General features: G+C 33.8%; 2 protein-coding genes and 1 pseudogene across 8 annotated transcripts in view; 2 read left to right on the forward strand and 1 right to left on the reverse strand.

Moving 5' to 3' along the window:
- DIAPH2 (diaphanous related formin 2) overlaps positions 1–27,034 on the forward strand; it is a 776,708-nt gene that overhangs the window by 161,914 nt on the left and 587,760 nt on the right. For all 7 annotated transcript variants that reach the window (XM_036226378.1, XM_036226383.1, XM_036226380.1 and 4 more), the window contains one exon: positions 6,005–6,144. In XM_036226378.1, the coding sequence (XP_036082271.1) occupies positions 6,005–6,144 (140 nt within the window). The remainder of the gene's footprint in view (positions 1–6,004; positions 6,145–27,034) is intronic.
- Positions 7,662–9,380, forward strand: RPA4 (replication protein A4). Its single transcript, XM_016164394.2, is given in 2 exon segments — positions 7,662–8,868; positions 8,870–9,380. Coding segments are annotated over 2 exon segments (858 nt in total). The 5' UTR covers positions 7,662–8,118; the 3' UTR covers positions 8,978–9,380.
- Positions 9,462–9,579, reverse strand: LOC118608545 (annotated as a pseudogene).

The raw sequence follows: 27,034 nt of genomic DNA on the forward strand, positions 1-27,034 counted from the left end.
TACATGAATCTACATGTGATCAAACTGCAGAGAACTAAATACACCCCCCCCCCACACACACACATAGACAAACAAGTGCAAGTAAATCTAAGGAACTCTGAATAAAACAGGTGGGATTTCTCACTGTCAGTATCTCAGTTATGATATTGTAATATAGTTTTGCATGATGTTACCATTGAGAGAAACAAAGGATTTCTCTGCATTTTTCTTACAACTACATGTGTATTTACAATGATCTCAAAATAGAAAATTTAATTAAAAATCGAGACATAGTAATATGCTTCTTTACAATATTTGTTAAGTAACAAGACAAAGTGTCAGCCTCTATATATATCGCTAGGGTAATTTTGAAGAAATGGTGAGCAGAAGTGACATTTTGAAAAACTAACACAAACGTGGTATATGTGGTGTGATGGGAAAATATCTGTGACTTCTGTGTGTCACAGCAACCAAGTTGAAGGTGCTGCTTATACTGTGACCTGTTGTCTACATTCATAATTGAAATAGATGCTGAATTCAAGTTAGTGGTTACTGAAAACAAAGATGTTATTTTTCCCTTTCCAAGTCTATATACTCCCTGAATTGGAACCCAGGGTTAAGAACCCCTGGGTTACTTTCTATCTGTTTACATTTCATTATCTAATATATCTCAAGGGCATTTGTCAAATCAAATATAAACATAATGCTTAAGCTTTCTTTTATCAAGTACTGAGGGTGATGATAAGGACTTGTAAAAAATGCTAGTAGTCACACTTTGTAGTTTTCAAGATTTACGTGGTTTTATTCACCTATATGCACACCGTCCACCATAATTGCTAAGTACTAGTTTTAAAAGGCAAGTATGGATAGACCACACATTTATTATGTTTGATATGAAAGAGAAACACATTGGACTGATTGCTTATTATACAGATTGACTAATTTTGAATATCATTAAATATTTTAATTAGCTTTCTTAGCAAATCATTTAATAATGGTTTAGCTTTTTGTTATTGATGTGTCTGAGAGCATCTAAGATCAAATGAGATTGTTTTATAAGAATGTTTTACAAGAAGTGAAGTTTAGTGTTTTGGGATCAACATCACTACCCTTTTGTCTCAGTTATTGTTAAAATTAAAAGTTATTATGTGTTTAATTGAGTAATTATTTGATGTTATTATGAAGTATTTTCCTCCATACTTCATCAATTAAATGTGTTTCACAACAAGAAATAATAGGGCCACAGAATTTAAATGCATGTTTAGAGTTTCTTTGTGCACTTGACATTGCTAGCATAACATGTGCTCAAAGAATAGTTTAAGTATTTGTTCTGTGATGGTTTTAGAGTCTATAATTTGAGAGTGAAATGCTTAATCTGATATTTAATATATAGAAGCTTCAGTAAGTATGCTATACATGATTTCTCACGGAAAATCTTATACCCTTCTTTAAACTTTTTAGCTAATCATATTTGAATAAACTTAGTCAAATCCTTTTGGAACAAATGGTATGTATAATCTGAAGAATTATGATGCATCTACGTGGCTGTAAAAAAGCTTTTTTTTTCTGTTCTAGAATTTAAGATATGTTCTCTTATTTTACATATTACTTTCAGCCTCTGAAAAGGTGTTAAAAATGTGTCCTACAATGGGAAATGACACTATATGGAGTTATCTCAGGGTGATAATTTTCTGTGTAGGTTTTTATCTTACAGACTGTGACAGATAATAAATAGTATCTTTTATGGTACATTTTTTCATGGAAGTTAAAGAATTTTCACTGCAAATTGCATATGTAATTATTTGAAATCTTGTAATGCATTTATTTTAATATACATTTTGTATTTTTGGATAAATAAATTACTTTAATAATCTTCCTTTATGAGATTTTTTTTCTAACTTGAGAGGAACCCTCTAAAGTTTAACATTCAGAATCGCATAGCCCACCAAATGTATTGCTATTAGAATAAATAGGTTGACTTGGATCAGGCACTTTTTTTGTGTATCCTTTTCCTACTGGAACTCAAGGAACTGATGATAAGGAAAATGGCTTTTTGATTTCCTATGCTTTTAAAGTTTAAGGAGCCTCTCAACAATACCATGAACTTTTGTGGATATAATTCCAAATTTGTTAATCTCCGACATTGCTTTTTCAGAGAACTGCAATGATAGATAAGAAATTCACTTGATTAAAATAGCCAAAGAAACCTGATTATATTACGGTTTCAGATCATGATCAATAATAGTAACAATGTGATTGTTTCACAACAATTATATTGTCTTTCCTATTTGAAGATGACACCACTGATAGTAATTGCTATTTGTCTGCATGCTGTAGTTTAAAAGACCTGTGTACAATCAATATGTTCTGCCTCATGTCTGCTGCCAGATACCTTTACAGCTTAGAACTATGAAGCCTTTCTTCAAGTTATAAGTAAATCTTTATTTACATTAAATAATGACAGAGCATGCTCAGACATAAAATGAGAAGTGAAGTGGTATCTCTTCTTCAAAAACTTAAAATACTCCTTTAAGAATACTGCTCGTCTGGTTTTGATATTAACATTTTATACCAGGGTAGGAGATATGATTATTAAACTGACCCAAAGTATGTTTTGGTTCTTTGTGTAGTGTCTTAGAATAATACAAGCACAGTCACACTGACAAGTGTTTCCATCCTAGTGATTTTCAAACTAAGGAATGGCTTCAAATTAGGAAAGCTTTTTGTTCACCCAGCTTTGGAGTATCATGATGTATGCTAATTGCTAACTTCATCTGCATTATTTTTTAAAGATCAAATGGGCACAGTGGTAATTTTCATTAATCTCATACAGAGCAGCTAATTAAAATGTCGATTATTATCCATCCATTATCTAGTTGTTTCCTTTGTTCAGTATTAGAACAGGATGTTAAAAATAAGCCATTCTTGTATTACAACCTTATTATATACAGTGAGAATTAGTTTGATCTATTGCACTGTTTTGTTTTTTGGTGATTTTTAAAATATTATTTTGTACCATATTGATTACGCTGAAGCTACTTTGACATTTTGTTATAGAGACTTTGGAACTAAACACTTGTTGTTTTAATTTTTTATTCAATATTGGGAAAAAGTGACATATAGTGGGGGGAAAAAGAAGTAAGTAACCCGAGGACTAGAACATTAGTGTTTTATTCTCACAACCTCACTAATGATGTGAACTTGGGCAATCACCCTGATTTTCTATTTCTGTAATGAGAATATTAAAAGAGCTGATCTTTAAGGGCCAGTCTAGCCTTTACATGCTATCATGTTTTCACAATTTTCAAATATGAATTGTTAAAACCCCAAAGTCCTTCTAAACTTGATAAAAGGCATTTTTTATATAAGGCTATATATTTTCTGTCCTGCTCCATTAGCTTGTTTATTTCCACTCATTATAACCACAGAGTATCCTAGATTAAATAATTTAAACTTGTTTCTAAGATTTGGGGGAGGGGTGAGTCCCAAGGTGGTGGGCTGGCCCAAATGTTCGTAAAGAGTGTTTTAGCTGTGACCACACGGAAGAAGAGAACTAACATTTTTTGAGAAGCTTACTCTGTGAGACAACACATACGAAAATGGCTGTTGTAAGCACTTTATATGCATTGTTTTACTTAATCCTGATAATAAACACGTGGGGTGGGTGTTTATTACCCCTTTATCATAGATGAACAAATAGGTTCATAGAGATTAGTTCAATAGCCTGCTCCAAGATTACCTGGAAGGTAAGTGAGGGGGCCATGATTCAAACCCAGTGGCAGTTTGAGCTGTCCCCAGCATGCTATCATACACTGTCTCAATTTACCTGTTCTATACTAGCATTTCGGAATGTATTGCAATGGAACGTCTCAGAACTGTAATACTTAGAAGTGAAAGGAATTTTGAAGCTTCAGCATGTCGAAACTCAGTAGTCATTCACCCATTTGTTTATCATCCAGCCATTCAAGAAATATGTGTTGAGTACTTAACTGTGTGTTAAGAATAGTATTAAGATCTGGAGATATGGTGGTGAACAGGGCAGGCGAGATTTCTGTCTCAGAGGTTATGTTTTAATGAGGAAGACACAGTAAACAAAGCGCTAAACTTATATAAAGCTAATACTGTAAGTGAGGATTAAAATGGTAATGTGATGATACTTGGTGTGGTGGGGAGAAGACTGTTGGGTTGAAACTTAAATGATGAGAGCCATCAATGACGAGGTCAGGGGCCAGAGTTTTCTAGGAAGATAAAACAGCAAATACAAAGGTCATTCTACAAGAATAAGCTTCATATACAAGCCTCCAGGGGAGGCTCAGTAGGGGCTTATTATCCATTAAAAAATGTTTGAGGATCATATGAAAGTGGTATGTGACAATAAACTTGCCCAATTTTATGCTATAAATGTTTACTTGCTCTTATTCTTTGTGAGTTTGTAGCCTTAAGAGATGGATTAAAAAGTTATAGAAATATGAAAATGATTTCACAGTGATGGTTTTACTTACTGTGCCATATATGTGGTGATATATCCAGTAGACTTCTTGAACATCTACTGTATATCCTAACAAAGCAAGAAAAATCAGGTCAGTAGCCAATACATAAAATTTGAGAACTAAAAGTATGAAATTGTATTCCTTGTTCTGTAATTGTTATGGACAGATTCACTAACAGCACACTTTTTTGTTGAGGGTCACCAAGTCCATTCACTGTGTTAGGTACTTGGCATATGTGGACTTCCATTCTAGAAGAGAGACAGACACAAATAATGACCTCTTCCCTAATGTCTGACGTGCTGTAGGAGTGATAGTGCCACAGAGCTATAAGGGAATAGTTCTCACACATAAGACTTTGTCAGACTTTAACGTTTACTATTTAATGGAATTTTTAAAAATTCAGACATTATGAATGATTGACAATTTCTATATTGAGAAGGCATTCTCAATCAAAAGCCAAATAGTATGAAGCCCTAGGGAATCCATTTCTCATTATTAACACATTGTTTGTTTGTTTATTTTTATAATTCTGTATCCTCTAATGATGACTTCTACCAAATGGAAAAAAAAAATGCCTTCCTTATTTTAGCTAAGTTACTTAGCAGAAACCGAGTGTAACTTGTTTGAATTTAGAAAATGGGACTCAAGCTACAGTTTCGATTTAGTGGAATATGTCGTAATATAGGAAAGGGGCAGTTATGATGATGTGAGTCTAGAATGTGAAACTTCGAGTTATTAGTACAATGAATGTATTGATGTTTTCCTCCCAGCCTTTACCCCACACTACTTACATAGTTATAGCAAGGTGATGAAGCTAAAGAGCTGTGATGAGATGAGTTCTGGAAATAACCCCACATATATTGGAAATTAAACTAAAAACTACTCACTATCGGATAAATGCTTTTAGTGACTTTTTTAAAGATTAACCTACAACACTAGAGTAACAGAGTTAGAAAATAATAGTTGATAATTGGTGAATCTTGTAGACTAATTGTTTAAACTAACATGCTATTTGGAGACTATATGGTTTTACATTTTAATAACTGTTTTTACTTGTTTTTTGATAGGATGAAACTCTGATATATTTCAGTAGATTTGGGTAATGTTTTACAGTAAATTTTGTGCACTGTATTTTGGGGAGTACAGCATAAATAGCTAGGAAAATTAGTAAGATGATTTATAAATGTTTATCCTGTGGGTTAAGGAGGACCAGCAAATGTTAATCCTAATGCTTGGTTTGTAAATTTAAGCATTCCTGTCAGTGATACTTTTTGCAACTCAAGTCCATATTCTATTCAGATCATGAGCACCAGCAGTGTAATTTTCTTTTAAATGAGGCTGAGGGGAGTGTTGAGATATATACAACGTGATTTTACCACATCAATTCTATGACCACAAATTTTAAGTGCCTGGCACTCTGCACACATTTTTAAATACTAAAATATTTGCACAGTTTATGTATTATTTTATCTTAAAAGTTATTTTTTTTAAACCTGTTGTCTTAAATGATATCTTTTTTTTTTCTTTTAATATAGGGAGGGCTGAAAAACAGCAAACATGAATGCACCCTGTCTTCCCAAGAATATGTTCATGAATTACGATCTGGTATTTCAGATGAGAAACTTCTTAATTGCCTAGAATCCCTGAGGGTTTCTTTAACCAGCAATCCTGTCAGGTAGGTGACTCTTATGGTTTTGGTATAATTCGTACAACCTGTAATGTATATAATTGTTGGGAATATAATCAGTCACATCATTTGAACCTCAGGATTTTATGATGAGAAGGCTTAGCTAATAAAACAGTCTGATTATGAGGTTGTAAACATTTAAGAAATATAGTTAATCTGATCTCTAATAATGTGCAGTTTTAAAAACACAAATATTACTTGGATGTCAATTCCTCTTTGATTATATAAACATGGATCCAGACATTAATTAGCATATTTACATAGAAATCTGTGTACTCATATAATGATTATATATTTATTTGTAAAACAAATTCAGTATATTGGCTCTATGATAGTATTTCTTTTTAACCTGAGAAGTAAATATAATTTTAATTCTTCTACAAGTTTTATTGATATTACTCATACATTTCTATAATTTGGAATAACAAAATGAAATTATTTTAACCAACAAATACAAGAGAGGAAGTATTAATAAAGTCTTCAAAACTCTATACATTTAGGCTATTACCAAGCTACAAAGGATTTTTAAGACGTTCCTTACCAATGATGTATTCCAATAACTGACGTTCCTGTATTAACAATAAAAAAGCCTTGAAATTAATTACACCCAAAATGTTTTTATAAATAAAATAAATTTTCAGTATAATATGAAAGTATCTGGGGATCTGTTTACACAATCGGTAGGTCTTAAATTCAGAAATTGATGGTAAGAGTATATAGAAACCATATTTTAATTTCATTTCTGTTTTTCCTAATATGTAATGGGGCCACATCTTGTACTTCTCTGACCAATCCACAGAGCCTTTAAAATAATTTGGAGCTCTGACATTCCATTTAGATTTATGTACAAATTGAAATATATCGTATTACAGTTGACTTTTGAACAACACAGGGATTAGGGGTGATGACTGCCAGCCAAGTCGAAAATCGGTAGCATTGATTCCCAGCTACCAATTCCCCTGAACAGTGCAGGTCTGAACTACGCAGTATAAATGGACCCACATTCAATGGTCAACTATTATTTATTTTTACCTATAGTGCAGTTGGCAGAATAACTGGAAAACTATAATTCTACAATAAAAAAAATAAAAAGGCAGTGGTAAGATGTAACTTACCTTTCAATATGATAAGCATTCAAAGGTGACCATCTTGCTGTTTCTTCCAGAATGCTTCTGGTTTTAATGATTTGAACAAAGATGTGAGTTCTTTGAGAACAGTAACCATGGTGGTGGTTCCCCCTGTCCCTAACCTCCTAACCCCCTCAATGTACCCCCTACCCTGTCACCCTCACCACCTTACCCCCTTGCCTCTGGCTCTCCCCACTCCCACAGCACTCTGCCATAGTGCAGGTACGTGCTCCAAAATTTCTGTTGAAATGTTGATTGAACAAATGAATAAAGTTATATTTAATAAGTGCTTATAGCAGGAGTATGCTTCTGGTTTTAATGATTTGAACAAGGAAGTGAGTTTCTTCAGAGCAGTAACCACGGTGCTGCTTCTCCACTTGTCCCCTCTGCCCTCCCACCCCCCCATCTCACCTGGCCTCCCCCTATCTATAGCATTCTACCGTAGTTCACTTATGTGTTCTGAAATTTCTCTTGAATAGTTAGTTTATTGAACGAGTGAATAAATTGATCTTTTTAAAAAGGACTATAGAAAAAGTTGTGACACTTAGGCATAATGGAGGTGAGTGGTGAACCTAGAAAAAATGCATTTCTATAAGATGGCGGAGAGGCATGAAATTACACATGGGACTTTGAAAATGTAGCTAGCATGTATCAGATTGACTGAAGGCAGCTGCAGTCTGGTAGCTGATTGATTCCACAAGTGCCGTAAAGCTGCTGGTGTCGTCGTCACAGGCCATGCATTGTTTGGTAGCCCTCAAAGAGGTCAGTGCTCGCCTGAGTTACTCACTGACTAGCGCCAAATCCTACTGCTTCATCCACGTGAACTGATGTTAAGATGAGTAAAAATGGGTTTGAGAGCCATGGTAGCACCTCTGCCACGAGTGGAGACAGTGGGAGCAATGACCAGCCCTCTCCGGGTGGTGCAGCTTCCGCTCTGAGGACTCCAAGATCCACGTCTCGAATCCATGACATTATACCTTTTTCTTTAAACCAGCTGCTCATAGCCACTGTGGTTGACAGTGTTTTCAAGGTTAGAGGAATAGAGGTTTCCCAGGTCTCAATTGTGGGGATCATCAGGAAGGTGGAGAGAGCCGCATACTACATTGTTTACAAGATTGATGATATGACCACCAAGCCTATCGATGCCTGCCACTTCCTCAGTAGAGATTAAACAAAGCAGGGGCTGACTTCTTATCCAGTGGGAGTGTATGCCAAAGGGTTCGGTATCCTCAGAGGTTCTACAGAGGTGAGGAGCCTTGAGGTATTGAAGATTCGCATTCTGGAACACATAAACGAGTTCACCTCACATATTTTGGAAATAGTCAATGCGCACATGATACGGGATAAAGCCCTCCAAGAGGCCTCTGGTGAAAGTGCACCTGTTGCTCCATCTAAAGTGGATAAGGCTCCAGAGGATAGCGAGTCCCACCTTAACTTCAACTGGAAGGAGGTGCTGCGTTTGATTCATGAGTGTCCTCACCATGAAGGCAAGAGCATCTGCCAGCTCCAGACCAAGCTTTGCAGGCTGAGTGCCAAGGCCATCAAGGAAGCCATTGATTTTCTAATGGTTGAGGGCCACATCTACCCCCACTGTGGATATGGAGCATTTTCAACCTGCTGATAGAAGCAGCGAGAAGATTTTTCATTTTCCAAAGACCCTAGCCTCCAGTTGTGAAGTGTGTCTGAACTGTTGACTTAGAAAGTAGGTTTTTCTCAACAAAAGATCCAACTGACATCCTTTGGAACCTCACTGCTTTTCCAACTGCTTTGAACTTTTCTGTTTTACTACCTATTTGAAGCTCAGAAGGTGATCACCATGAATAAATTGATTGGATTTTTTGTAGGATTTACCAGCAAGCAAATGAAAACTCTTCTGATCGGATGAATTTGGGAGAGGAAAGGTACAGAAAAAGTCGAAAATTATTATTTAGTGCATGGGAGCTTATTCTTTCCGAACTATCTGTTTGTAAGGAGAACACAGATGGAGTCATGGAGCCAGTGAAGGGACAAATTTTTTTTTTCTATTTTTACACTAGGCTTATTTTCAGATTCTATCTATCTATCTATCTATCTATCTATCTATCTATCTATCTATCTTTAGGCGAGACAACCCTTGGTTGACTTCACAGATTGCAAGGACCTTGTCAGTTTGCAATTCCTTTTTTTCCATTTTTTTTGTGCTTACAGCACCTGGTCTTCCTAGGTGGTCTCCCATCCAAGTACTAACCAGCCCCAACCCTGCTTAACTTCCGAGATCAGATAGGATTCGGCTTGTTCAGGGTGGCATGGCCATAGCTTATTTTCTAGATTTAGATTTAGTTTATTATAATCATTGTTATCTCTTGCTAAATATAGTAATTGATCAGATGCACTAAAGATAGCAATATGTGAGTGCAAATGTTCAGTTCTACTGTTTATGGAACATTTTGCTCTTACTACCGTAGGCTTATGTTTTTAAAAAAAATCAGATTGTAGTATGTTTAAATAATGGTCATCTTTGATTTTTTTTTTCTTAAAATGTGATTGTTTAATGAATATTTCAAATAAGAGGTTGGCGATATGTGGGTTAAATTACAATCTCTTATAGTTGCATGGTGATGCCAGACTTTCTGTACATTCGATGTTCTGAAGTATTATCTGTAGTCCTAAGTGCTTTTTTATGTATAGCAAGGCTTTTTGCAAAGCTCTTAATTTTCGTGTGATTTTTTTCCCCTAAATACACTTGAAAAAGCCTTCTGTTTTGTTTTTGAGTAATAATCATTTTAATTATCAAGAATTATTTTTCTCTTTTCTGTATAAAACCAATAACATGTTATATCCTAGTTGTAATTATACATTTCATTAGAAATCATATTAATTATATGAGACTTTAAAAAAATTGAATAATGTAAACACTTAGTTATATGTAATAAAGGTGGTATCTGTCAAGTTACTACTTTTTATTAGAGGAAAAATATATAGTTATTCAGACAGGTAGAAGAATAGAGCATCACCTATCTTAATTGGCTCACACAAAGAAGGTGCAAAAACAGAGAAAAATCTCTTAGATACACCATTGCCAGTAACGCATACTGTCAGGAAAACTATCAGAATATGGCCTCTTATCTTCAGCCCTTACCAAAAACTTATCACCAATTTTTACTTAACCATTTTGAGGCATAAACTTAACTTTTCTTCCCCTCAAAAGCAAAGAAATCATAAACAGCACTCTGAAAACCATAAATGGTTAACATACTATAAACCTGTTTGATAATCTTTATTGAAAAAGGTTTTTTTCCCTGGGGAAAATCATGCAGGCGGAGAGGCAATGAGGGACATATTTCTTCCTCAGAATCTGAGTGCAGAAAGAAATAGTCAAGGAGATGTAATATTCTTTTATGATACCACTCATACAAATGCAGGAACCCTGAGAATAAAATTTGATATTTTTGTGAGTTTATACTCACTGTTCTAATAAATGATCCAGTTTTTCAACTGGCCATTGGCTGGATAGCCACTTTTCTCCCTGCTCTAGAAATAGTCCTCCAGAACTGAGAAAACAGCAACCAAGAAAAGCCATTTTTGTCTGCCTTTATGTCTGGTAACTAATATTGTGATATATACACCTGAATATTAGGCCCAGGACCATCCCCTCTCCCTCCCCCATCCTCTGAAGGGAACTGTGCTTGCTCTATGTCCCTTGGGGTTCTTTTTATCTTAGTTAATTATCCCAGAGCCCCTCTGCTCCTTATTCTTAATGAAATTGTGCTTTAGTGAGATTCTTCTGCCCATAAGGGATTGCAATGGAAAAAGAGTAGGGCTGGCTACTAATGTTAATGTTAAAAATTAACATTTTTAAGCAGAAAATAATTGCTAGATTATCTTCTACTGCATATTTGCTGCATGGTAGGGATCGAAGAATTTTAAAATTCATTTTAAACCATCCACCTAGTGTGCCTGTTTCTCTTTCAGTTTTCTTTAGATGGTGAATGACAGCCAGTGCTCCCTGTTCTCTCCAGTCCTGCCCTGTATATGAGCCAAACTTTTGAGGATAAGATACAAATCCTGGGAAAATACTATCAACTATTTTGGGCAGGAACATTTAAGCCTGAGGAACCTGAAGAACATAATTGATAATTATAGTCCACTTGGGGATGTTTTTATATGGCTCATACGCATATGAAATGTATGCATTTATATTGAAGCAGATTCTAAATTAACTAAATGAATAAATTTGAAAATGTTTTCAAGACAAAACTAGTATTCCTGTTGTCATAACTGCTAGCAATTGTTTTATTACTTTTATCTACTAAATTTAGATTTAGATTTTGAATATAATCTTAGAAATGTAAATTGTCATATTTTTTCCAGTTTCCACTTTTTATAATGATGAATCAAAAAGGTAACCACTAAATTATTTTAATTCATTAAACCTTTGCTGAAACACCTGCTATATGCATTTAAATATTGTCATTTTAATAAGCTTAAATTCAATTGACTTCTTAAATTGTTATTAAAATAAGCTTAATAATATTTAAATAATAATAGTTAACATTTTCACATGTACATAGTACTTATCTGCTAGGCACTGCTCTAAGACTGTGTCTATGTGAGTGTGTATCCCGGTGATGCCTAGATTTGTACTTCTAACTCAGACCTTTTTCTTGAAATTCAAACTCTGTCTCCAAATGCCTCACTACGAACATCTTTAAAACCATTAAAAAGTAATAGGAAACACATACAGCATTTACTGTCCCCAGGGAATGTTTTAAGAACTTGAAATTTACACATACAACCAAGATATCTTTATTACTAGTATTGTTCCCATTTTATAGATGAGGAAATTGAAGTATGGAAAGTTTAAGTAATTTGCTCCATTTTAATATTAATGACTAATAAGTGTCAGAGCTAAGATTCCAGCTCAGGCAGTGTGTCTCCAGAGCCTGGGCCGTTAACCACTTCTTAAGGAACATCTTTCAAAATATCCTCTTTTCATTCTTGTTACATAATAAATATTTTGACATTATTTCTTTTATTAAAATTTACCTGACTTCAACAACAACAAAAAAACATTATGAAATCTTTCAGCAAAAAGTATGAAGACAAATATGAAAACACCTTTGTATTCATCTACCAGTTTAAGAAACAAAACTTTATTATATAGTTGTAGAGAACTTAGCCATATAATGCAGATTATTTTTAATGATACTATAATACCTCTTGAGTCTGTATTTTCAACGATTAAAAAAATCATCTGAAAATCTACATGTTCTATTAAGAAATGCATTTATTTTTTTGAAGTATAGTATCTTAAGAATAAATATCATTGCATTGAAAAGTCTCTTTTTCTGATGACCATGTGGCTCTGTGTAGTGGAATTTGGGACTCCTTCGTCCTGTTCTTTAGGGACGATACCTCTAGTAATTTAAATGCCATCCATATGATATTTATTTCAATTTACCACTACATAATATATTAAAAAAAACATTGTTTTACTATTAAGAGTTAATTTATTCTGTTAATACCTAAAGTTAGAGCAGTTCAATGAATAGCACTTAATATTATGTGGTTTGTTTTTACAGAGCAGAGGGATATCCCATAAAGGATAACGAAAAGAAATTCTTCTTTTCCATATGGGGCTTGTCCATGTGGAGCTTACATTCTAGTAAAAGTCAGATAATTAAAAAAAATATCTATATATCTATACACACATATACATATATACATATAATGTCATATTGTGATCTGTGCTGGGAGGGAGATGTTGCTATTTCATATCAGGTGGTCAGTACAGGCTTTCATGACTTTAGTGATATTTGAGCAGAGATCTAAAGGAAGGTTGAAAACATGAGCTATGTTGTCACCGGAGGAGGAATATTGTTAGGAACGGGAAACAGCAAGAGCTAATGCTATTCCAGGAATGTCAAAGAGGCAAATGTGGCTGGAGGCAGAGAATGTAAAGTCTTGGTAACCATTGGAAGGACTTTGATTTTCACTCTCAGCTGGGGAGCTATTAGAGGGTTTTAAGTAGAGTAATGGCAGGACCTGATCTAGATTTTTAAAGAATAAGTTTGGGTGGAAGAAGGGAGACTATGTTACATATTGCAGTAAGGGAGCTAGAAATCTCACAGGAATTACAGGGACAGCTGTGTAACTGTGCCTCATGGAGGCTGATATGGAAGGTCCTTTGACATCCCAAGGTAGTCCTGGAAACTGATAATTTTTGTCATGAGTCTCCCTCAACTCAGCAGCAGAAATTCATGAAACATCACCCTGACTAGTCCCATTGTCAGCTTATTTTCCTGGTATTAACTGCCTGGCTTTCTCTGTATTGCCCAAGTGAGAGTCCTAATGGGGTGGCTCTGCTCTCCACATGTTTCTGCATGGGCAAAGCAAACCTTTTCATGCCAGGCCACCTCAGTCTGCAGGTGAGCTTAAGTGCTTACCACACGACAGTTCAGCTAAATGCCCCTGACTGAATCAATTTTGCCTTTGGTAAGGGAGAGAGTGGCAGGGTGATGTGATTCAGAAGTTGTCTACCTAGAACTGTTTCTTCAGAGGATGCCTTTGAGGAGTGTTCCGCTAAGAAGGAGACATGAGCCTGTCAGGTACCGATTGTATGGAGATCTACTAAAGGTCAAGGATTATTTTATTCATCTTGTATATTCAGCATTTAGTGTTATTCCTTGTGGCATTACAAGTTGAGTGAATGAGAAAAAGTAGCACACTGCTACCACTAAGTACCTCTAGTGTTCCAGTGTGTGTATGTGTGGGTTTTGGAAAGAAGAGGAAAAAACGAGGAACCACCACCTTTGAGTGTCCTGAGAATTCTTTTACCAGTCTAGTAAGCCACCTCCAAGGCGTGGTCTCTCCTTGGACTTTTGTCAACCATTTGTCTCTGGTCTAAAAACCTTTCTTCTGAATAAGGGCCTGCTCTCCTCAACCTACACTTCAAAAAAGAAAAAAGAAAGGAAGGAAGGAAGGAAGGAAGAAAGGAAGGAAAGGAAGGAAGGAAAGGAAAGGAAGGAAGGAAGGAGGGAAGGAAGGAGGGAAGGAAGGAAGGAAGGAAGGAAGGAAGGAAGGAAGGAAGGAAGGAAGGAAAGGAAAGGAAGGAAGGAAGAAAGAAGAAAAGAAAGAAAGAAAAAGAAAGAAAGAAAGAAAAGAAAGAAAAGAAAGCAAGCATGCTGGGATTCATGTCTAGAGCACATGGGTAAATAAGTTCTGGAGGTGCAGTGTGTTTTCCCCTTATGAGAACATTGGCATTGTTTCTATAAAAAGCTTTAAAAAGCTCTGCTTGAAATAAACATGTTTAACTTTATCAACCCAGAGTTTCCAAATTGAAAAGAAAACGTTTTTCTTTTTTATTTTTTAGAAATACTTATAACCATTCCGTAGTCTGAATGACAGCTTCTATTTCCATCAGTTTTAAACACACCAACAGCCGTAAGATTTTGTTATCTAACCATTCCCTACTTGAAACTGTCCCTCATGGAAACCAACAAATAAATAATCAAACCTACACAGCAAACGACTAAATAGTCTTCCTTTTGAACAGAAACAAATAAGCAAATAAGAACAATGAAACAACAAAAACAACAACAACAAATCAGGAAAAGAGGAAACCAGTGTAAGGATAAACCCAAGAATGAGAATAATTTGTAAAATGGGAAGGAAATTGCATAGAAAAGAAGGAAAGAAAAAAAGTCTGTAAAAGGATAAAAACCAACCATCTTGAATATACAGTGCATTATATAAGAGTAACAAAATCCTTGAACTTCTACAGGAATCATTTAATATTATTGTTTTAGTTTCCTACAGCTTCCATAACAGTTACCAAAAACTGAGTAACGTTAACAGAAATTTATTCTCTCACAGTGCACGTGGCCAGAAATCTGATATCCTGGTGTCAGCAACAAGGTCCCTCCTAAGGCTTTTGTATTCCTTAACTTGTGGCCCAGTAACTCCAACTTCTGTTTCCCTTGTCACATATCTCCTTCTCTTTGTCTCTGTGTCTTTTCTGTGTGTTTCATAACACACTCTAATTGGACTTAGGGCCCACCCTAATCTAGTATGATGTTATCTCCATCCTTAATTATATCTTTAAAGACCCTGTTTCCAAATAAGGTCACATTCTAAGGTTCTGGATAAAAACTCTTCAACCCACTGCAGTCAGGCAAAGGGAAATTATCCTTAAAACTATGGAAATAACAAAATCAAGCTGAAAACATTGACTAGTTCAGAATATCTGTAAAAGGAGGATTATGTACTACTTATAGATCTATTTTTATAAGTATTCTTAATGAAATGAAATTTCGTTAGCCTCATTATCTTTATAAAGAAAATTTTTCTGTAGTACTAAATTCTGAGAGATAGCATGTTATATGATAGAGTCACACTAGAATGCCAGTCACAAGATCTGATTTCTAGTCCTTGATCTCTCACTCTCTGACCTTAGTCTCATCAGTAAGTGATTTCTTTGGGCCTCAGTTTCGCCATATGTAAATGAGATTGGAACCTTCCAGCTCTAAACTGCTATGTTTTATTTTCTCTTTTGCTTAGCTCCAATCCTATTATGTTTGCTAGTGGAACTAGATTAGTGATTAGAAATGATTTTGAAAAGTGAGAAAAACGTTATTCCATAAGACTGAAAGATTTCTTAGCACTTAATTATTTTATTGTATTTATAAATATTATATGTAACCAACTCCAGACAGGTATTTATAATTTCCTTTAAAATACTGAAGGAAGCAGTTTACATTCATTAGAATCTGGGCATTGCCATCTCATACCTGGTTTCCTTCCTTACCATAGTTTTAACTGGCTTCTTTTTGTTTAGTCTCTATTAGAATAATAAATAAACACACACACACACACACACACACACACGCAAACACACACTGATAGCTTTACTAAACATTCTCAAAGCACAGTCAATTCAGAAAATAAAATGGAGTCATAAATTTCAAATTCATATGGTATTTAATCACTCAGATGATAAAGGCCATAAGAAAGTTATTTAATTATATCATTTTCTGCTAAAGGCTAATATTTTAAAATTCCTTTTATAAACCATTATTAACCGGCCATATCCCAAATCACTCTCTTAGTATAGATTCCTTCAACATTTATTTCATAACCTATATATTCATCTGTTCCTGCTTATGCTCTATAATAGTTTCATGCATGTATGTCTGCTTTTCTCATTTAGATTTCAGATTCCTCTGGGAGAGGGACATTCATGTCCTCTTATTGTTTCATGATGGCAGGTATGGTGTAATTTACATACAATAATGTGTGATTTGATGTGGATATTGACCCACCATCAATAACAACCCACGCTTCTCCAGCCCTGAGAATGAATTTGCATTAATCTGGCACTATTTTGTGGCTATGCATTTTTAGATGTAATCAAAGAAAAAGAATGAAGCTAACTTCCTCCACATGGGAATGTAACCTGTTGGTTTAATTTGAACCAAAATCATAAGCTACAGACAATATAGTGTGCTTTATACAATAGCTTTTTTACTGCTGCATGGTGAATTAATGAAATTGAATGTTTACAACTCTGTTTACACCTTAAAAATCCATGAATTTTAACTATAAAAATCTCAGTCTGCCATCACAAATTGCATTAAATTCTGCTCATACCATGGTCTGTGTGTTTTATAATGAGAATTATGTTATTTACAGACTTTTGTTTATGAAAGTTAGCAGTACTTGCTGAGAAATGACCAATGAGTTTGGACAATTTTATTCCCAACCATCCCATTACAGGATGTATAGGTTTTTGGCAATATATTTTATGAAGATCCAAAGATATGTGTAGCAATAAATCATTGTGACAAAGGTTTCTTAACACATGACAAAAACAGCAAATACTGGTTTGAATAATAATATCAGAGTTATGAGTATGTAGAAGTCTTCACAGAGTTGTTGCTGAAATTGCTTTAGAGTTTGAGGAGTATTTTACCCCTCTAGGAAACTTTCTTCTGTTTTCTTGGAATCTTAGTGATCTGCCAGACTCATAGCATAGTGTGTATATTTACTTTCTGTGCTGATAGCTTCCTCAGCCAATGTTTTCAAGCAGGTGAAAATGGATAAAATATCTTTTAGATTTTATGTATGTGTAATCATTTGCATTGCATCTAGAACATTTGTTTTTACCTGATATTTTCTAACTTCCCTTTAAATGTAAACATTTTTTTCTAGCATATTAACAAATGTGCATTTTAACATAATTATTGTAATAGAAATAGATGATTCTTAACAGTAATACAAAGTAGGAATAGAAAGCACTTTCTGAATTATGGGTGTTAATAACTATTTAAACAGCCTGTATTAAACTTATTAAAAGCTTGGCAAAGGAGCTAACACTACTTAGAAAGTTAATATAAAGGTAGGTGCAGATCAATACTGTTAGAACATTTTGTGTTGGACTACCTCTGAAAAATAGAATAATGAGAACAATTTTTTATGATGTAGAATTGTGAATAAGACTTAAAATTATGAGCGTATCTCATAAGGCAGGATTATAAGCAGTACTACTAAAGCAGGGCTGTTTAATATTGGTATTTTAAATTTGTTGGCTTTAACTTTTAAATGCATAAATTACGATAGAAGATCCTAGTACATTTTTTACATAGAATAGAAATAGTAAATTCAGTGCAGTTATATTAAATTTTATGCTTTCTTTTAAAATCTTGATCAATAATTTGAATTAATGGCAGCCATATCCATGTTCATTTAGCTAAGTTGAATATATATATAGATATATATAAACATATATATATGACATAGAATTTTTAATTATATAATATTAGCTTCAAAACAAGAGTTTACGTTAAGGAAAATTCTATAATATATCTCATAATAGGAGCAAACTAGATCTATATGTCCTATATTATTTTTATTAAAAAACATAGGAACAGAAAATACTCAAGTTTCTGAGGTATTGTTTTAGTAGGAGAAAATGTTATAGGCATAAGATAGAATAAATGATGGCTCTTATGTTAGCATTTATTTTATTATTACATGACATATGAATCTCCAGCTAGACAATGTAGTTTCTCATTTAAATGATGCATTTTAAAATAGGAAACCAATGTGTATAACTATATAAAATAATTATAATTTTATCAATGGACATGTTATTATAAAGGTATATAAAACCTAGCAGCAGAGCCTAGGCACACTAATTAAGTTAATTTCTTAATTGGATGATAAGTTCCTTTCATTTTAAAACATTTTATATACTTTTTGCATTTCTCATATATTCAAAATTTGTTTTGGGAAGAAAATGCTTATAAATATTTGTCACTTGAACTGTTTTAATTTTGATTTATATGAATTAATTTAAAGGTCTCGGACATACTGGAGTTTTAATACTTCTCATTATTACGGGACTATTATTAAAGCAATTGCAACTTACAATAAGAGATGCAAATACCCACTACTATTAAGATGAGTGTAAAAATAAAAGCTCTTAAGTAAACAAGGAGGGAAGGTGGCACTTTTCAAAAAGCCTGGGACAATTCCAGGTAATGATTTGAGTATAAAATAGTTCTAATTTTCTTTGTAGCCAAGGGGAGATAAAAGTCCAGAGTATTGAGAGATATAGCTGTTATCTGATAGGTGACAGTGCATCTGTTTCTCAGGAAGGATATTCTTTCTAATTCTGAGCTCAGAATTTTATTTCGCTGATCCTTAAATGAGAGATATTGCACAAAACAGTAGAATGAGTCTTTGATAGTTTTCCATAAGGTACAGGCGATTTCTATGCATGTCTGTTTCCTACATGGGGCCTTTGAGTTAAAAAAAAGAAATCAAGGTCATGATATTTCTACAAAGATCCAGAATAATAGTACTGGTATGTAACTTCCAGTAATCAAACCCGCCATCAAGGTGTACTTGAGAAATGTACCCCAGGCTTTCCCTCTGGAATCTATCATCTCGCTGCACTTTTGATAGGAGCTGGGTAGCTGACCATTCACAATTAAGATGCTAATTAGCACCTGGAGTGCAAGTACTTTGGGTGGTCGATTGAAAGAAGATCCGTGTGCACTAGATAACAGCGTTTGCTCTATGACCCCAGCTGTTCAACTGGTGTTAGATAATGGACATCTAATTTGGGGAGATTTCCCACCTGGTCAGCAAAGCTATAGGTGTATTGCCACTCAAATCAGGCCGTTTAAAACCTGAAAGTCTTCTGTTGAGACAGAATTCATGGAAGCAGAACATTAGAAGGCAGTATAACTTTACAGTGTACTTTTTCAAAGTACACTGTAATCAGGTTCAGGTGAGACGCATAGTGGTCTGCCATCTGAATATGAATCTCAAGCCTTCATGTACCCAGAATCAACCCACTCCCCTTTGTTAGGTCTGTTCTGCAGCAAGGCTATAGTACCATACCACCCTTGATATCATCTTCCAAGAGAGTTTCCTGGACTTCATTTCTAAGATGGTGTATTCAGCATTCATCAGAAAGTATCGAAGTGAAACTGGTTCATTAAATGGAGTTTTCAAAAATTGGGTTTTCATAAATTTTCATATGTGAATTTGCACTTGTCAAAGAATAACAATATCATGAAATACATCCAGAATTAAAACTATATTAAGCATTAAGAAATTTTTCTTTGATATAGAAAATGCTTAAAAATCTTGTAATGTTGTTGAGGTTAGCATTATAAGCATCAATGAAAATGGAAAAATTTTTCGGTGTAAATGGTATGGAACATCGACCTGTAGATATTCTCTAACTGTATGACATATTTTGTACCTTAAAAAGCTTTCCTGTCAGTTTATTTACTCATCATTATTTTCTCCCAGGAATAGAACTCAGTGTGCACTGTGCCAATTTGTTGTTATGTGAGCCTTTCATTAATTTTGTTGTTTTTTGCTATTATTTTTGTATTGTTTACAAATTACAATGATGACTTTGCATGTGGAAATCTTGTGTCTTAATTTGCTGATGGCAATATTTTCATGCAAGCATTTGCCTTAATGCATTTCTCAACTCTTTTAAATGATCTTGGAAAACTGGAGTAATGAAAGTTACAAACATACAGCTATAGAGGAATTAATTTCAAGGAGTAAGAACAAATTTCTGAAACTTATCGATGTGAGGGATGCTAAGTAAATATGAATTATCAAATAGTACTGTGGAGATATAAGCAGCATGCTGGACACATACTGTGAAGCTATATATAACATGATGCTGGACTTTGTAGTTTGTGAGCTCACAACCGATTTGAGATTACATAATAGTAATCAACTGTTTTTGACTATATATTCTTTATTTTAGAGAGCTTATCCATACATTCAAGTTTTTGGCTCTGATCCCTATGTGTATGATTTGGTGTCATTTTTGACATCACGTTTATCTATTTTTTTTTGAAGGGAAGACTATGCTTTATATTTTTAGAAATTTGTGACAAGAATTATTTGATATTTTGAAAAATATTTTACTGGAAACAATGCATTTTTGAAATTCAGGTCACCAATATGTCATTTGTAGCTAATATATGAATGGTCATTTTATACCTAGGTGTAAACATTGGCTATTTAATTAAATCTTCTGGTATGTATAGTCATATCCAATCATTTAGATGTAAAGACACATATTATAGTCATATCTTCAAGATATTGGAGGTTTAGTTCCAGACCACTGCAATAAAATTAATATTGTAATAAAGTTAGTCACAATTTTTTTTGGTTTCCAAGTGCGTATAAAGGTCATGTTATAAATGTCTATTACGTGTGCAATAGCGTCATGTCCAGCAAAACAATGTTAGATACATGAATTAAAAAAAAAAAAACTTCATTGCTAAAAAATGCTAACGAACATCTGAGCCTTCAGTGAGTCATAATCTTTTTGCCAGTGGAGAGTCTTGCCTTGATGTTGATGAAAATGCTCTATCTGTGAGACACAATAAAGCAAGGTATGAAAAAATTAGGTATGCCTATTAAGTTAGTTTAAGTTTTCTTTCTCCTTTATGTTGTGGTTGGGGCTTTATATTGTGTCTTTTCTTTATTCAACTTATTAAAACTAAAAAGAAAAGAACAGTTCACCCTTTTCTCCCACCCTTCACCCCCACCTCTGGCAACCACCAATTCGTTCTCTGTATATATGAGCTTAGTTATAGATACAGTTTAGATTCCACATATAAGAGAGATCATATGGTATTTCTTTCTCTGTCAGACTTATTTCACTTAGCATAATGCCCTCGTGGTCCATCCATGTCGAAAGGCAAGATTTTATTTTTTATGGCTGAATAATATTTCATTGTGTGTGCATGTATATTTCACAATTTATATAAATGTGTGTATGTGTATTATATATATCTATCATAATTTCTTTACCCATCCATCAGTGGACACTGCAGGTTGTTTCTATGTCTTGGCTATTGTAAATAATGCTGCAGTTAACATAGAAGTGCACATACCTTTCTCAATTAGTGTTTTCATTTTTTTCAGATGAATACTCAGAAGTAGAATTGCTGGATCATATGGTAGTTCTATTTTTAAGTTTTTGAGGCAACTCCATAGCGGCTGCACCAGTTTACATTCCTACCAATGGTGCACAAAGGTCCCCTTTTCTTCACATCCTTACCAACACTTCTTATTTTTAGTATTTTTAACAATAAAGAGCATAACATGTCTTTATATTTAATAGTAAAGACCTAACAGGTGTGAGGTGATATCTCATTGTGGTTTTGATTTGCATTTCCCTGATGTTAAGCATCTTTTCACATACCTGTTGGTCATGTGTATGTCTCCTTTGGAAAAGTGTCTATTCAGATCTGCCCATTTATAAAGGTTTTTTTTTTTTTTCCATTCAGTTGTATGAGTTCTTTATATATTTTGGATATTAGCCACTTACCAGATATACGATTTGTAACTATCTTCTCCCATTCATAGATTGCCTTTTCATTTTGTCGGTGGTTCCATTGGCTGTGCAGGCGCTTTTTAGTTTGATATAGTCCCACTTGTTTGTTTTTGCTTTAATTTCCGATTTAAAAAATCATCACCAAGACCTATGCGAGGTGCTTACTGTCTTTGTTTCCTTCTAAGAATTTAATAGTTTCAGGTTTTAAGTTCAAATCTTTAATCTAATTTTAAATTAATTGTTGCATATGGTGCAAGATAGTGGTCCAGTTTCATTCTTTTGCATGTGGCCATACAGCATTCCTAACACCATTTATTGAAGAGACTGTCCCCTTTATTGTATATTCTTTATTCCTCTATTGTAAATTAATTGACCATTTATGGATGGGTTTATTTCTGGGCTCTTTATTCTGTTCCCTTGATCTGTACGTCTGTTTTTAGCCAATACCATACCGTTTTGAATACTACAGCTTTGTATTATGGTTTGAGATAAGGGAACATAATACCTCCAGCTTTGTTCTTCTTTTCCAAGATTGATTTGCTTAATCGAGGTCTTTTATGGTTCTATTCAAGTTTTGGTATATTTTGTTCTGTTTCTGTGAAAAAAAGCTATTGCAAATTTGGTAGTGATTGCATTGTGTAGCTTGCTTTGTGTAGTACAGACATTTTAACAGTATTAATTCTTCCAATCCATGAGCACGGAATATCTTTCCATTTATTTGTATCTTCTTTAATTTCTTTCATTAATAATGTCTTGTAGTTTGCAGTATGCAGGTCTTTTATCTCCTTGAGTAAATTTATTCCTAGCTATTTTATTCTAGTTGATGTAATTATAAACGGGATTGTTTTCCTAATTTCTCTCTCTGATATAGTTTATTATAAGTATATGGAAATGCAACAGATTTTTGCATAACAATTTTGGATCCTGCAACTTTACTGAATTTTTTATTAGTGCTAAGGTTTTCGATGCAGTCTTAATGGTTTTCTATGTATATTTATATATAATGTCATCCGCAAATAGTGACAGTTTTACTTCTTCCTTTCCAATTTAGATGCCTTTTATTTTTCTTGCCTAGTTGATCTGGCTAGAACTTTCAATACTATGTGTATACAAGTGGCGAGAGTGGATATCCTTGTCTTGGTCCTGATTTTGGAAGAAAAGCTTTCAGCTTTTCACTGTTAAGTATGATAGCTGTGGGCTTATTGTATATGTCTTTATTATGTTGAGATATGTTTCTTCTATACATGCTTTATTCAGAGTTTTTATCCTAAATGGATGTCGAATTTTGTCAGGAGATTTTTCTGCATCTATTTATATGATCATGCAATTTTTATTTTTCATTTTGTTAATGTGGTGTATCACTTTGATTTGCAGATGTTGAACCATTCTTCCATCCCTGGAATAAATCTGATTTGATTATAATGTATGATCTTGTTAATGTGTTGTCGCATTTGGTTTGCTAATATCTTGTTGAGGATCTTTGTATCTATGTTCATCTGGAATATTTTCTTGTGGCACCCTTGTTTGAATTTGTTTCAGTGTAATGCTGCCCTTATAAAATGAGTTTGGAGGAACTTTCACCTCTTCTATTTTTTTTGAAAGTGTTTGAGAAGGGTTCATATTAATTCTTCTTTTAATGCTTGGTAGAATTCACTTGGAAAGTCCTGGATTTCTGTTTGTTGCGGGGTTTTGATTACTGATTCAATCTCCTTACTAGTAATAGGTATGTTTAGATTTTCTATTTCATCATGATTCAGTCTTAGTAGGTTATATATTTCTAGGAATTTATCCATTCTAGTTTGTTTAATTTGTTAGCATATGATTGTTCATAGTAGTCCCTTATGATTCTTCGTGTTATCAGGTATCGGGTGTAATATCTTTCATTTCTGATTTTATTTATTTGAGTCTGCTCTCTTTTATTCTTGGCAAATCAAGGTATAGGTTTGTTAATTTTGTTTATCTTTCAAAAGAACCAACTCTTAGTTTTATTGATCTTTTCTATTGTTTCTGTAGTCTTTATTTTATTTATTTCTGCTGTAATCTTTATTTTCTTATACTAAACTTGGGCTTTGTCTTCTTTTTTCTAGTTTTGTGAGGTGTGAAGTGAGGTTGTTTATTGAAGCAGACATTTATCGGTACAAACTTCTCTTTTCAGAACTGCTTTTGCCATGTTCCGTAAATTTTAGTATATTATATTTCCATTTTTGTTTTTCTAAAGGTTTTTTTAGTTCTCTTTTGATAACTTCTTTGACCCATTCATTGGCTGTTTATAGCATGCTGTTTAACGTCTATATATTCATGAACCTTCTGGTTTTCCTGGTATAATTAAGTTTTAGTTTCATACCATTGTGGTCAGAAAAGATGCTTGATATGATTTCAATCCTCTTAAATTTATTAAGATCTGTTTTGTGCCCTAATATATGACATGTCTTGGAAAATGTTCCATGTGCACTTAAGAAGAATGTGTAATCTGTTGATTTTAAATGAAATGTTTTACAGATATCTGTTAAATCTATCTAGTCTAATGTGTTAATGCCAATGTTTCCTTTTTGATTTTCTTTCTGGATGATCTTTCTGTTGATGTGAGGTATTAAACTCCCTTACTACTATTGTATGCTATTTCTCCCTTCAGGTCTGTTAATATTTACTTTATATCTTTAGGTGTTCCTATGCTGGGTACATACAAATGGTATATCTTCTTTTTAGATTGACCCCTTTATCATTATGTAATGCTTTTTTTGTCTCTTATTGGAGTATTTTAAAGTCTCTTTTGTCTGATAAAAGTATGGCTGTCTCAGCTTTCTTTTGATTTCCATTTGCATGGAATATCTTTTTCCATCCATTCACTTTCAGTCTGCGTGTGTCCTTATATTGAAAATTAGTCTTTTATAAGTAGTATATTGATTTTTTTTTTTAAATTAATTCTGCCATCGTATTCATTTTCGTTGTAGAATTTAGTTCCTTGGCATTTAAACTAATTATTGACAGGTATGTGATTATTGCTGTTTTGTTAATTGTTCTCTGGCTGTTTTTGCAGTTTCTCTCTTCTTTTCTTGCTCTCCTTCTTTGTGGTTTGATGACCTTTTTAGTGTATTTACTATATAGTTTTTTGCTTTGTGGTTACCATGAGGCTTATTATGTAATAACATATAAATGTATATCAAACAGTTACCTTTAAGGTGATAACAAGTTTTACCCCATTGTAAAGCTCAATGTTATTCTTCTTCTACACTATGTTTTATGTTTTTGATGTCACATTTTATATCTTTTAGTTGTGTATCCATTTACTAGTTATTATAATCATAGTTATTTTACTTTTTTAATCTTTTTACTAGCTTTATAAGTGATACATTCACTTGTTATTATATATGTTTACCTTTCCAGTGATATTTATTCTTTCCAATGTGTTCTTATTTCTAATTAGTGCCCTTTCTTTTCAACTTAAAGAAATCCCTTTAACATGTTGAGCTGATTTAGTCCTGATGAACTTTAGCCTTTGCAACTATTTTTGAGTATAATCCTCTGTATATTCTTTATGTTAGTTCATCTATCCATTCAGGATTTTGGCTCTGATCTTTGTGTTTATTATTTGTAGTCATCTTTGACACTCCTTGTTCATGACATTTGCCCATCTTCTTGTTTACAGTATCTTTTGCTTAGATGTTACATTTCTATCGTAAACATTCTAGTTCAGACCTCATTCTATTTAGAGACATGAACTGATAGAGGAAATGATTGTTTCAGAAAAAAGAAGTTCACTGAGTTTATTAAAAATTCAGGTAGCTAAAATGAATAAGGCAAAGCACAAAAGAATAGAGAAGTTAAGGAAGTTTAGCAGGAAGTATAGGGGAGGGAAAGGTCTAACTTGACCATTTTTGGGTCCCTGGGTGGGTCTGAAATTATTACTCTGACAAAAACAGATTAACAAGAGAAATACATAAAGATTTTATTAATTTTTACAAATACATGGGAACCTTCACAAGGGAATGAAGACCCAAAGAAGTGAACAGAGCAGAAAGCTAGACAAACAACAAAATTGTGAAGAAATGACAACACAAGGGAGTTTGGGCTAGGGTAGTAAATGGTGAAGAAGTAATTAGGAAGTTAAAGGTTAGTTTATCAAGATTTGTTTATATAGCCTTTTTGGCCCTAAATTCCCCATCTCTGGTAATAACAATGTCTTCCCTCTTTTTGGTAAAGGGAGGGCAACCATTCACATGGGAGATTTATCTCTTACTTTCAAGGAAGATGGACTGTGTGTAGGGGCAGGGGTTGGGCGGAAGAGGTCAACATGACCTTCTTGCTTTTGCCTTTTTCTCAGATTCCTTTACTTAAGATATTCAGTATTATAGTGTGCCATATTTGAGAGTAGTGTGTCCTGAATCCCATCAGAAGCAACCTTAAAATGGCTGACCACATCATTCCTGCTAGGTAATGAAGCAGTTAAGGCTAACCAAAGACTATAATTCAAAAATTAAAGTTGAGTGTTCTATTTTTTTTTTGTTGATGGTGCTTCCTAATACTTGTATTCTGTGCCAGGCCATATATTTACTAAAGATTGCTGCATTTTTTGAAGCGAATGTTTATAGATCTGTACTTCATTAGTGTGTTTACAATCCATAGTAATGAAATGCAGTAGATAGGGCTCTGCATCTATGGTGAACAAGTAGCTTATTTATTGGTATATAGGAAGCAGAAGGTATGTTTTTGGACATATCCAATGTTATATAAGCTTTCTCTAGCCTTGAAGACGTAATCCATAATAAATAATTTAACAAAATACCTCAGTGGTATTGCTTTCACTTTTGAATATACAAGCTGACGATATTTTTATAAACTCTAACTTTCATCCACTGTTCTTTCACGAACAGAAGATAACCAAAATGCT

Source organism: Rousettus aegyptiacus, unplaced genomic scaffold, assembly GCF_014176215.1.
Source record: "Rousettus aegyptiacus isolate mRouAeg1 unplaced genomic scaffold, mRouAeg1.p scaffold_m13_p_9, whole genome shotgun sequence".
Classification (NCBI taxonomy): Eukaryota; Metazoa; Chordata; class Mammalia; order Chiroptera; family Pteropodidae; genus Rousettus; species Rousettus aegyptiacus.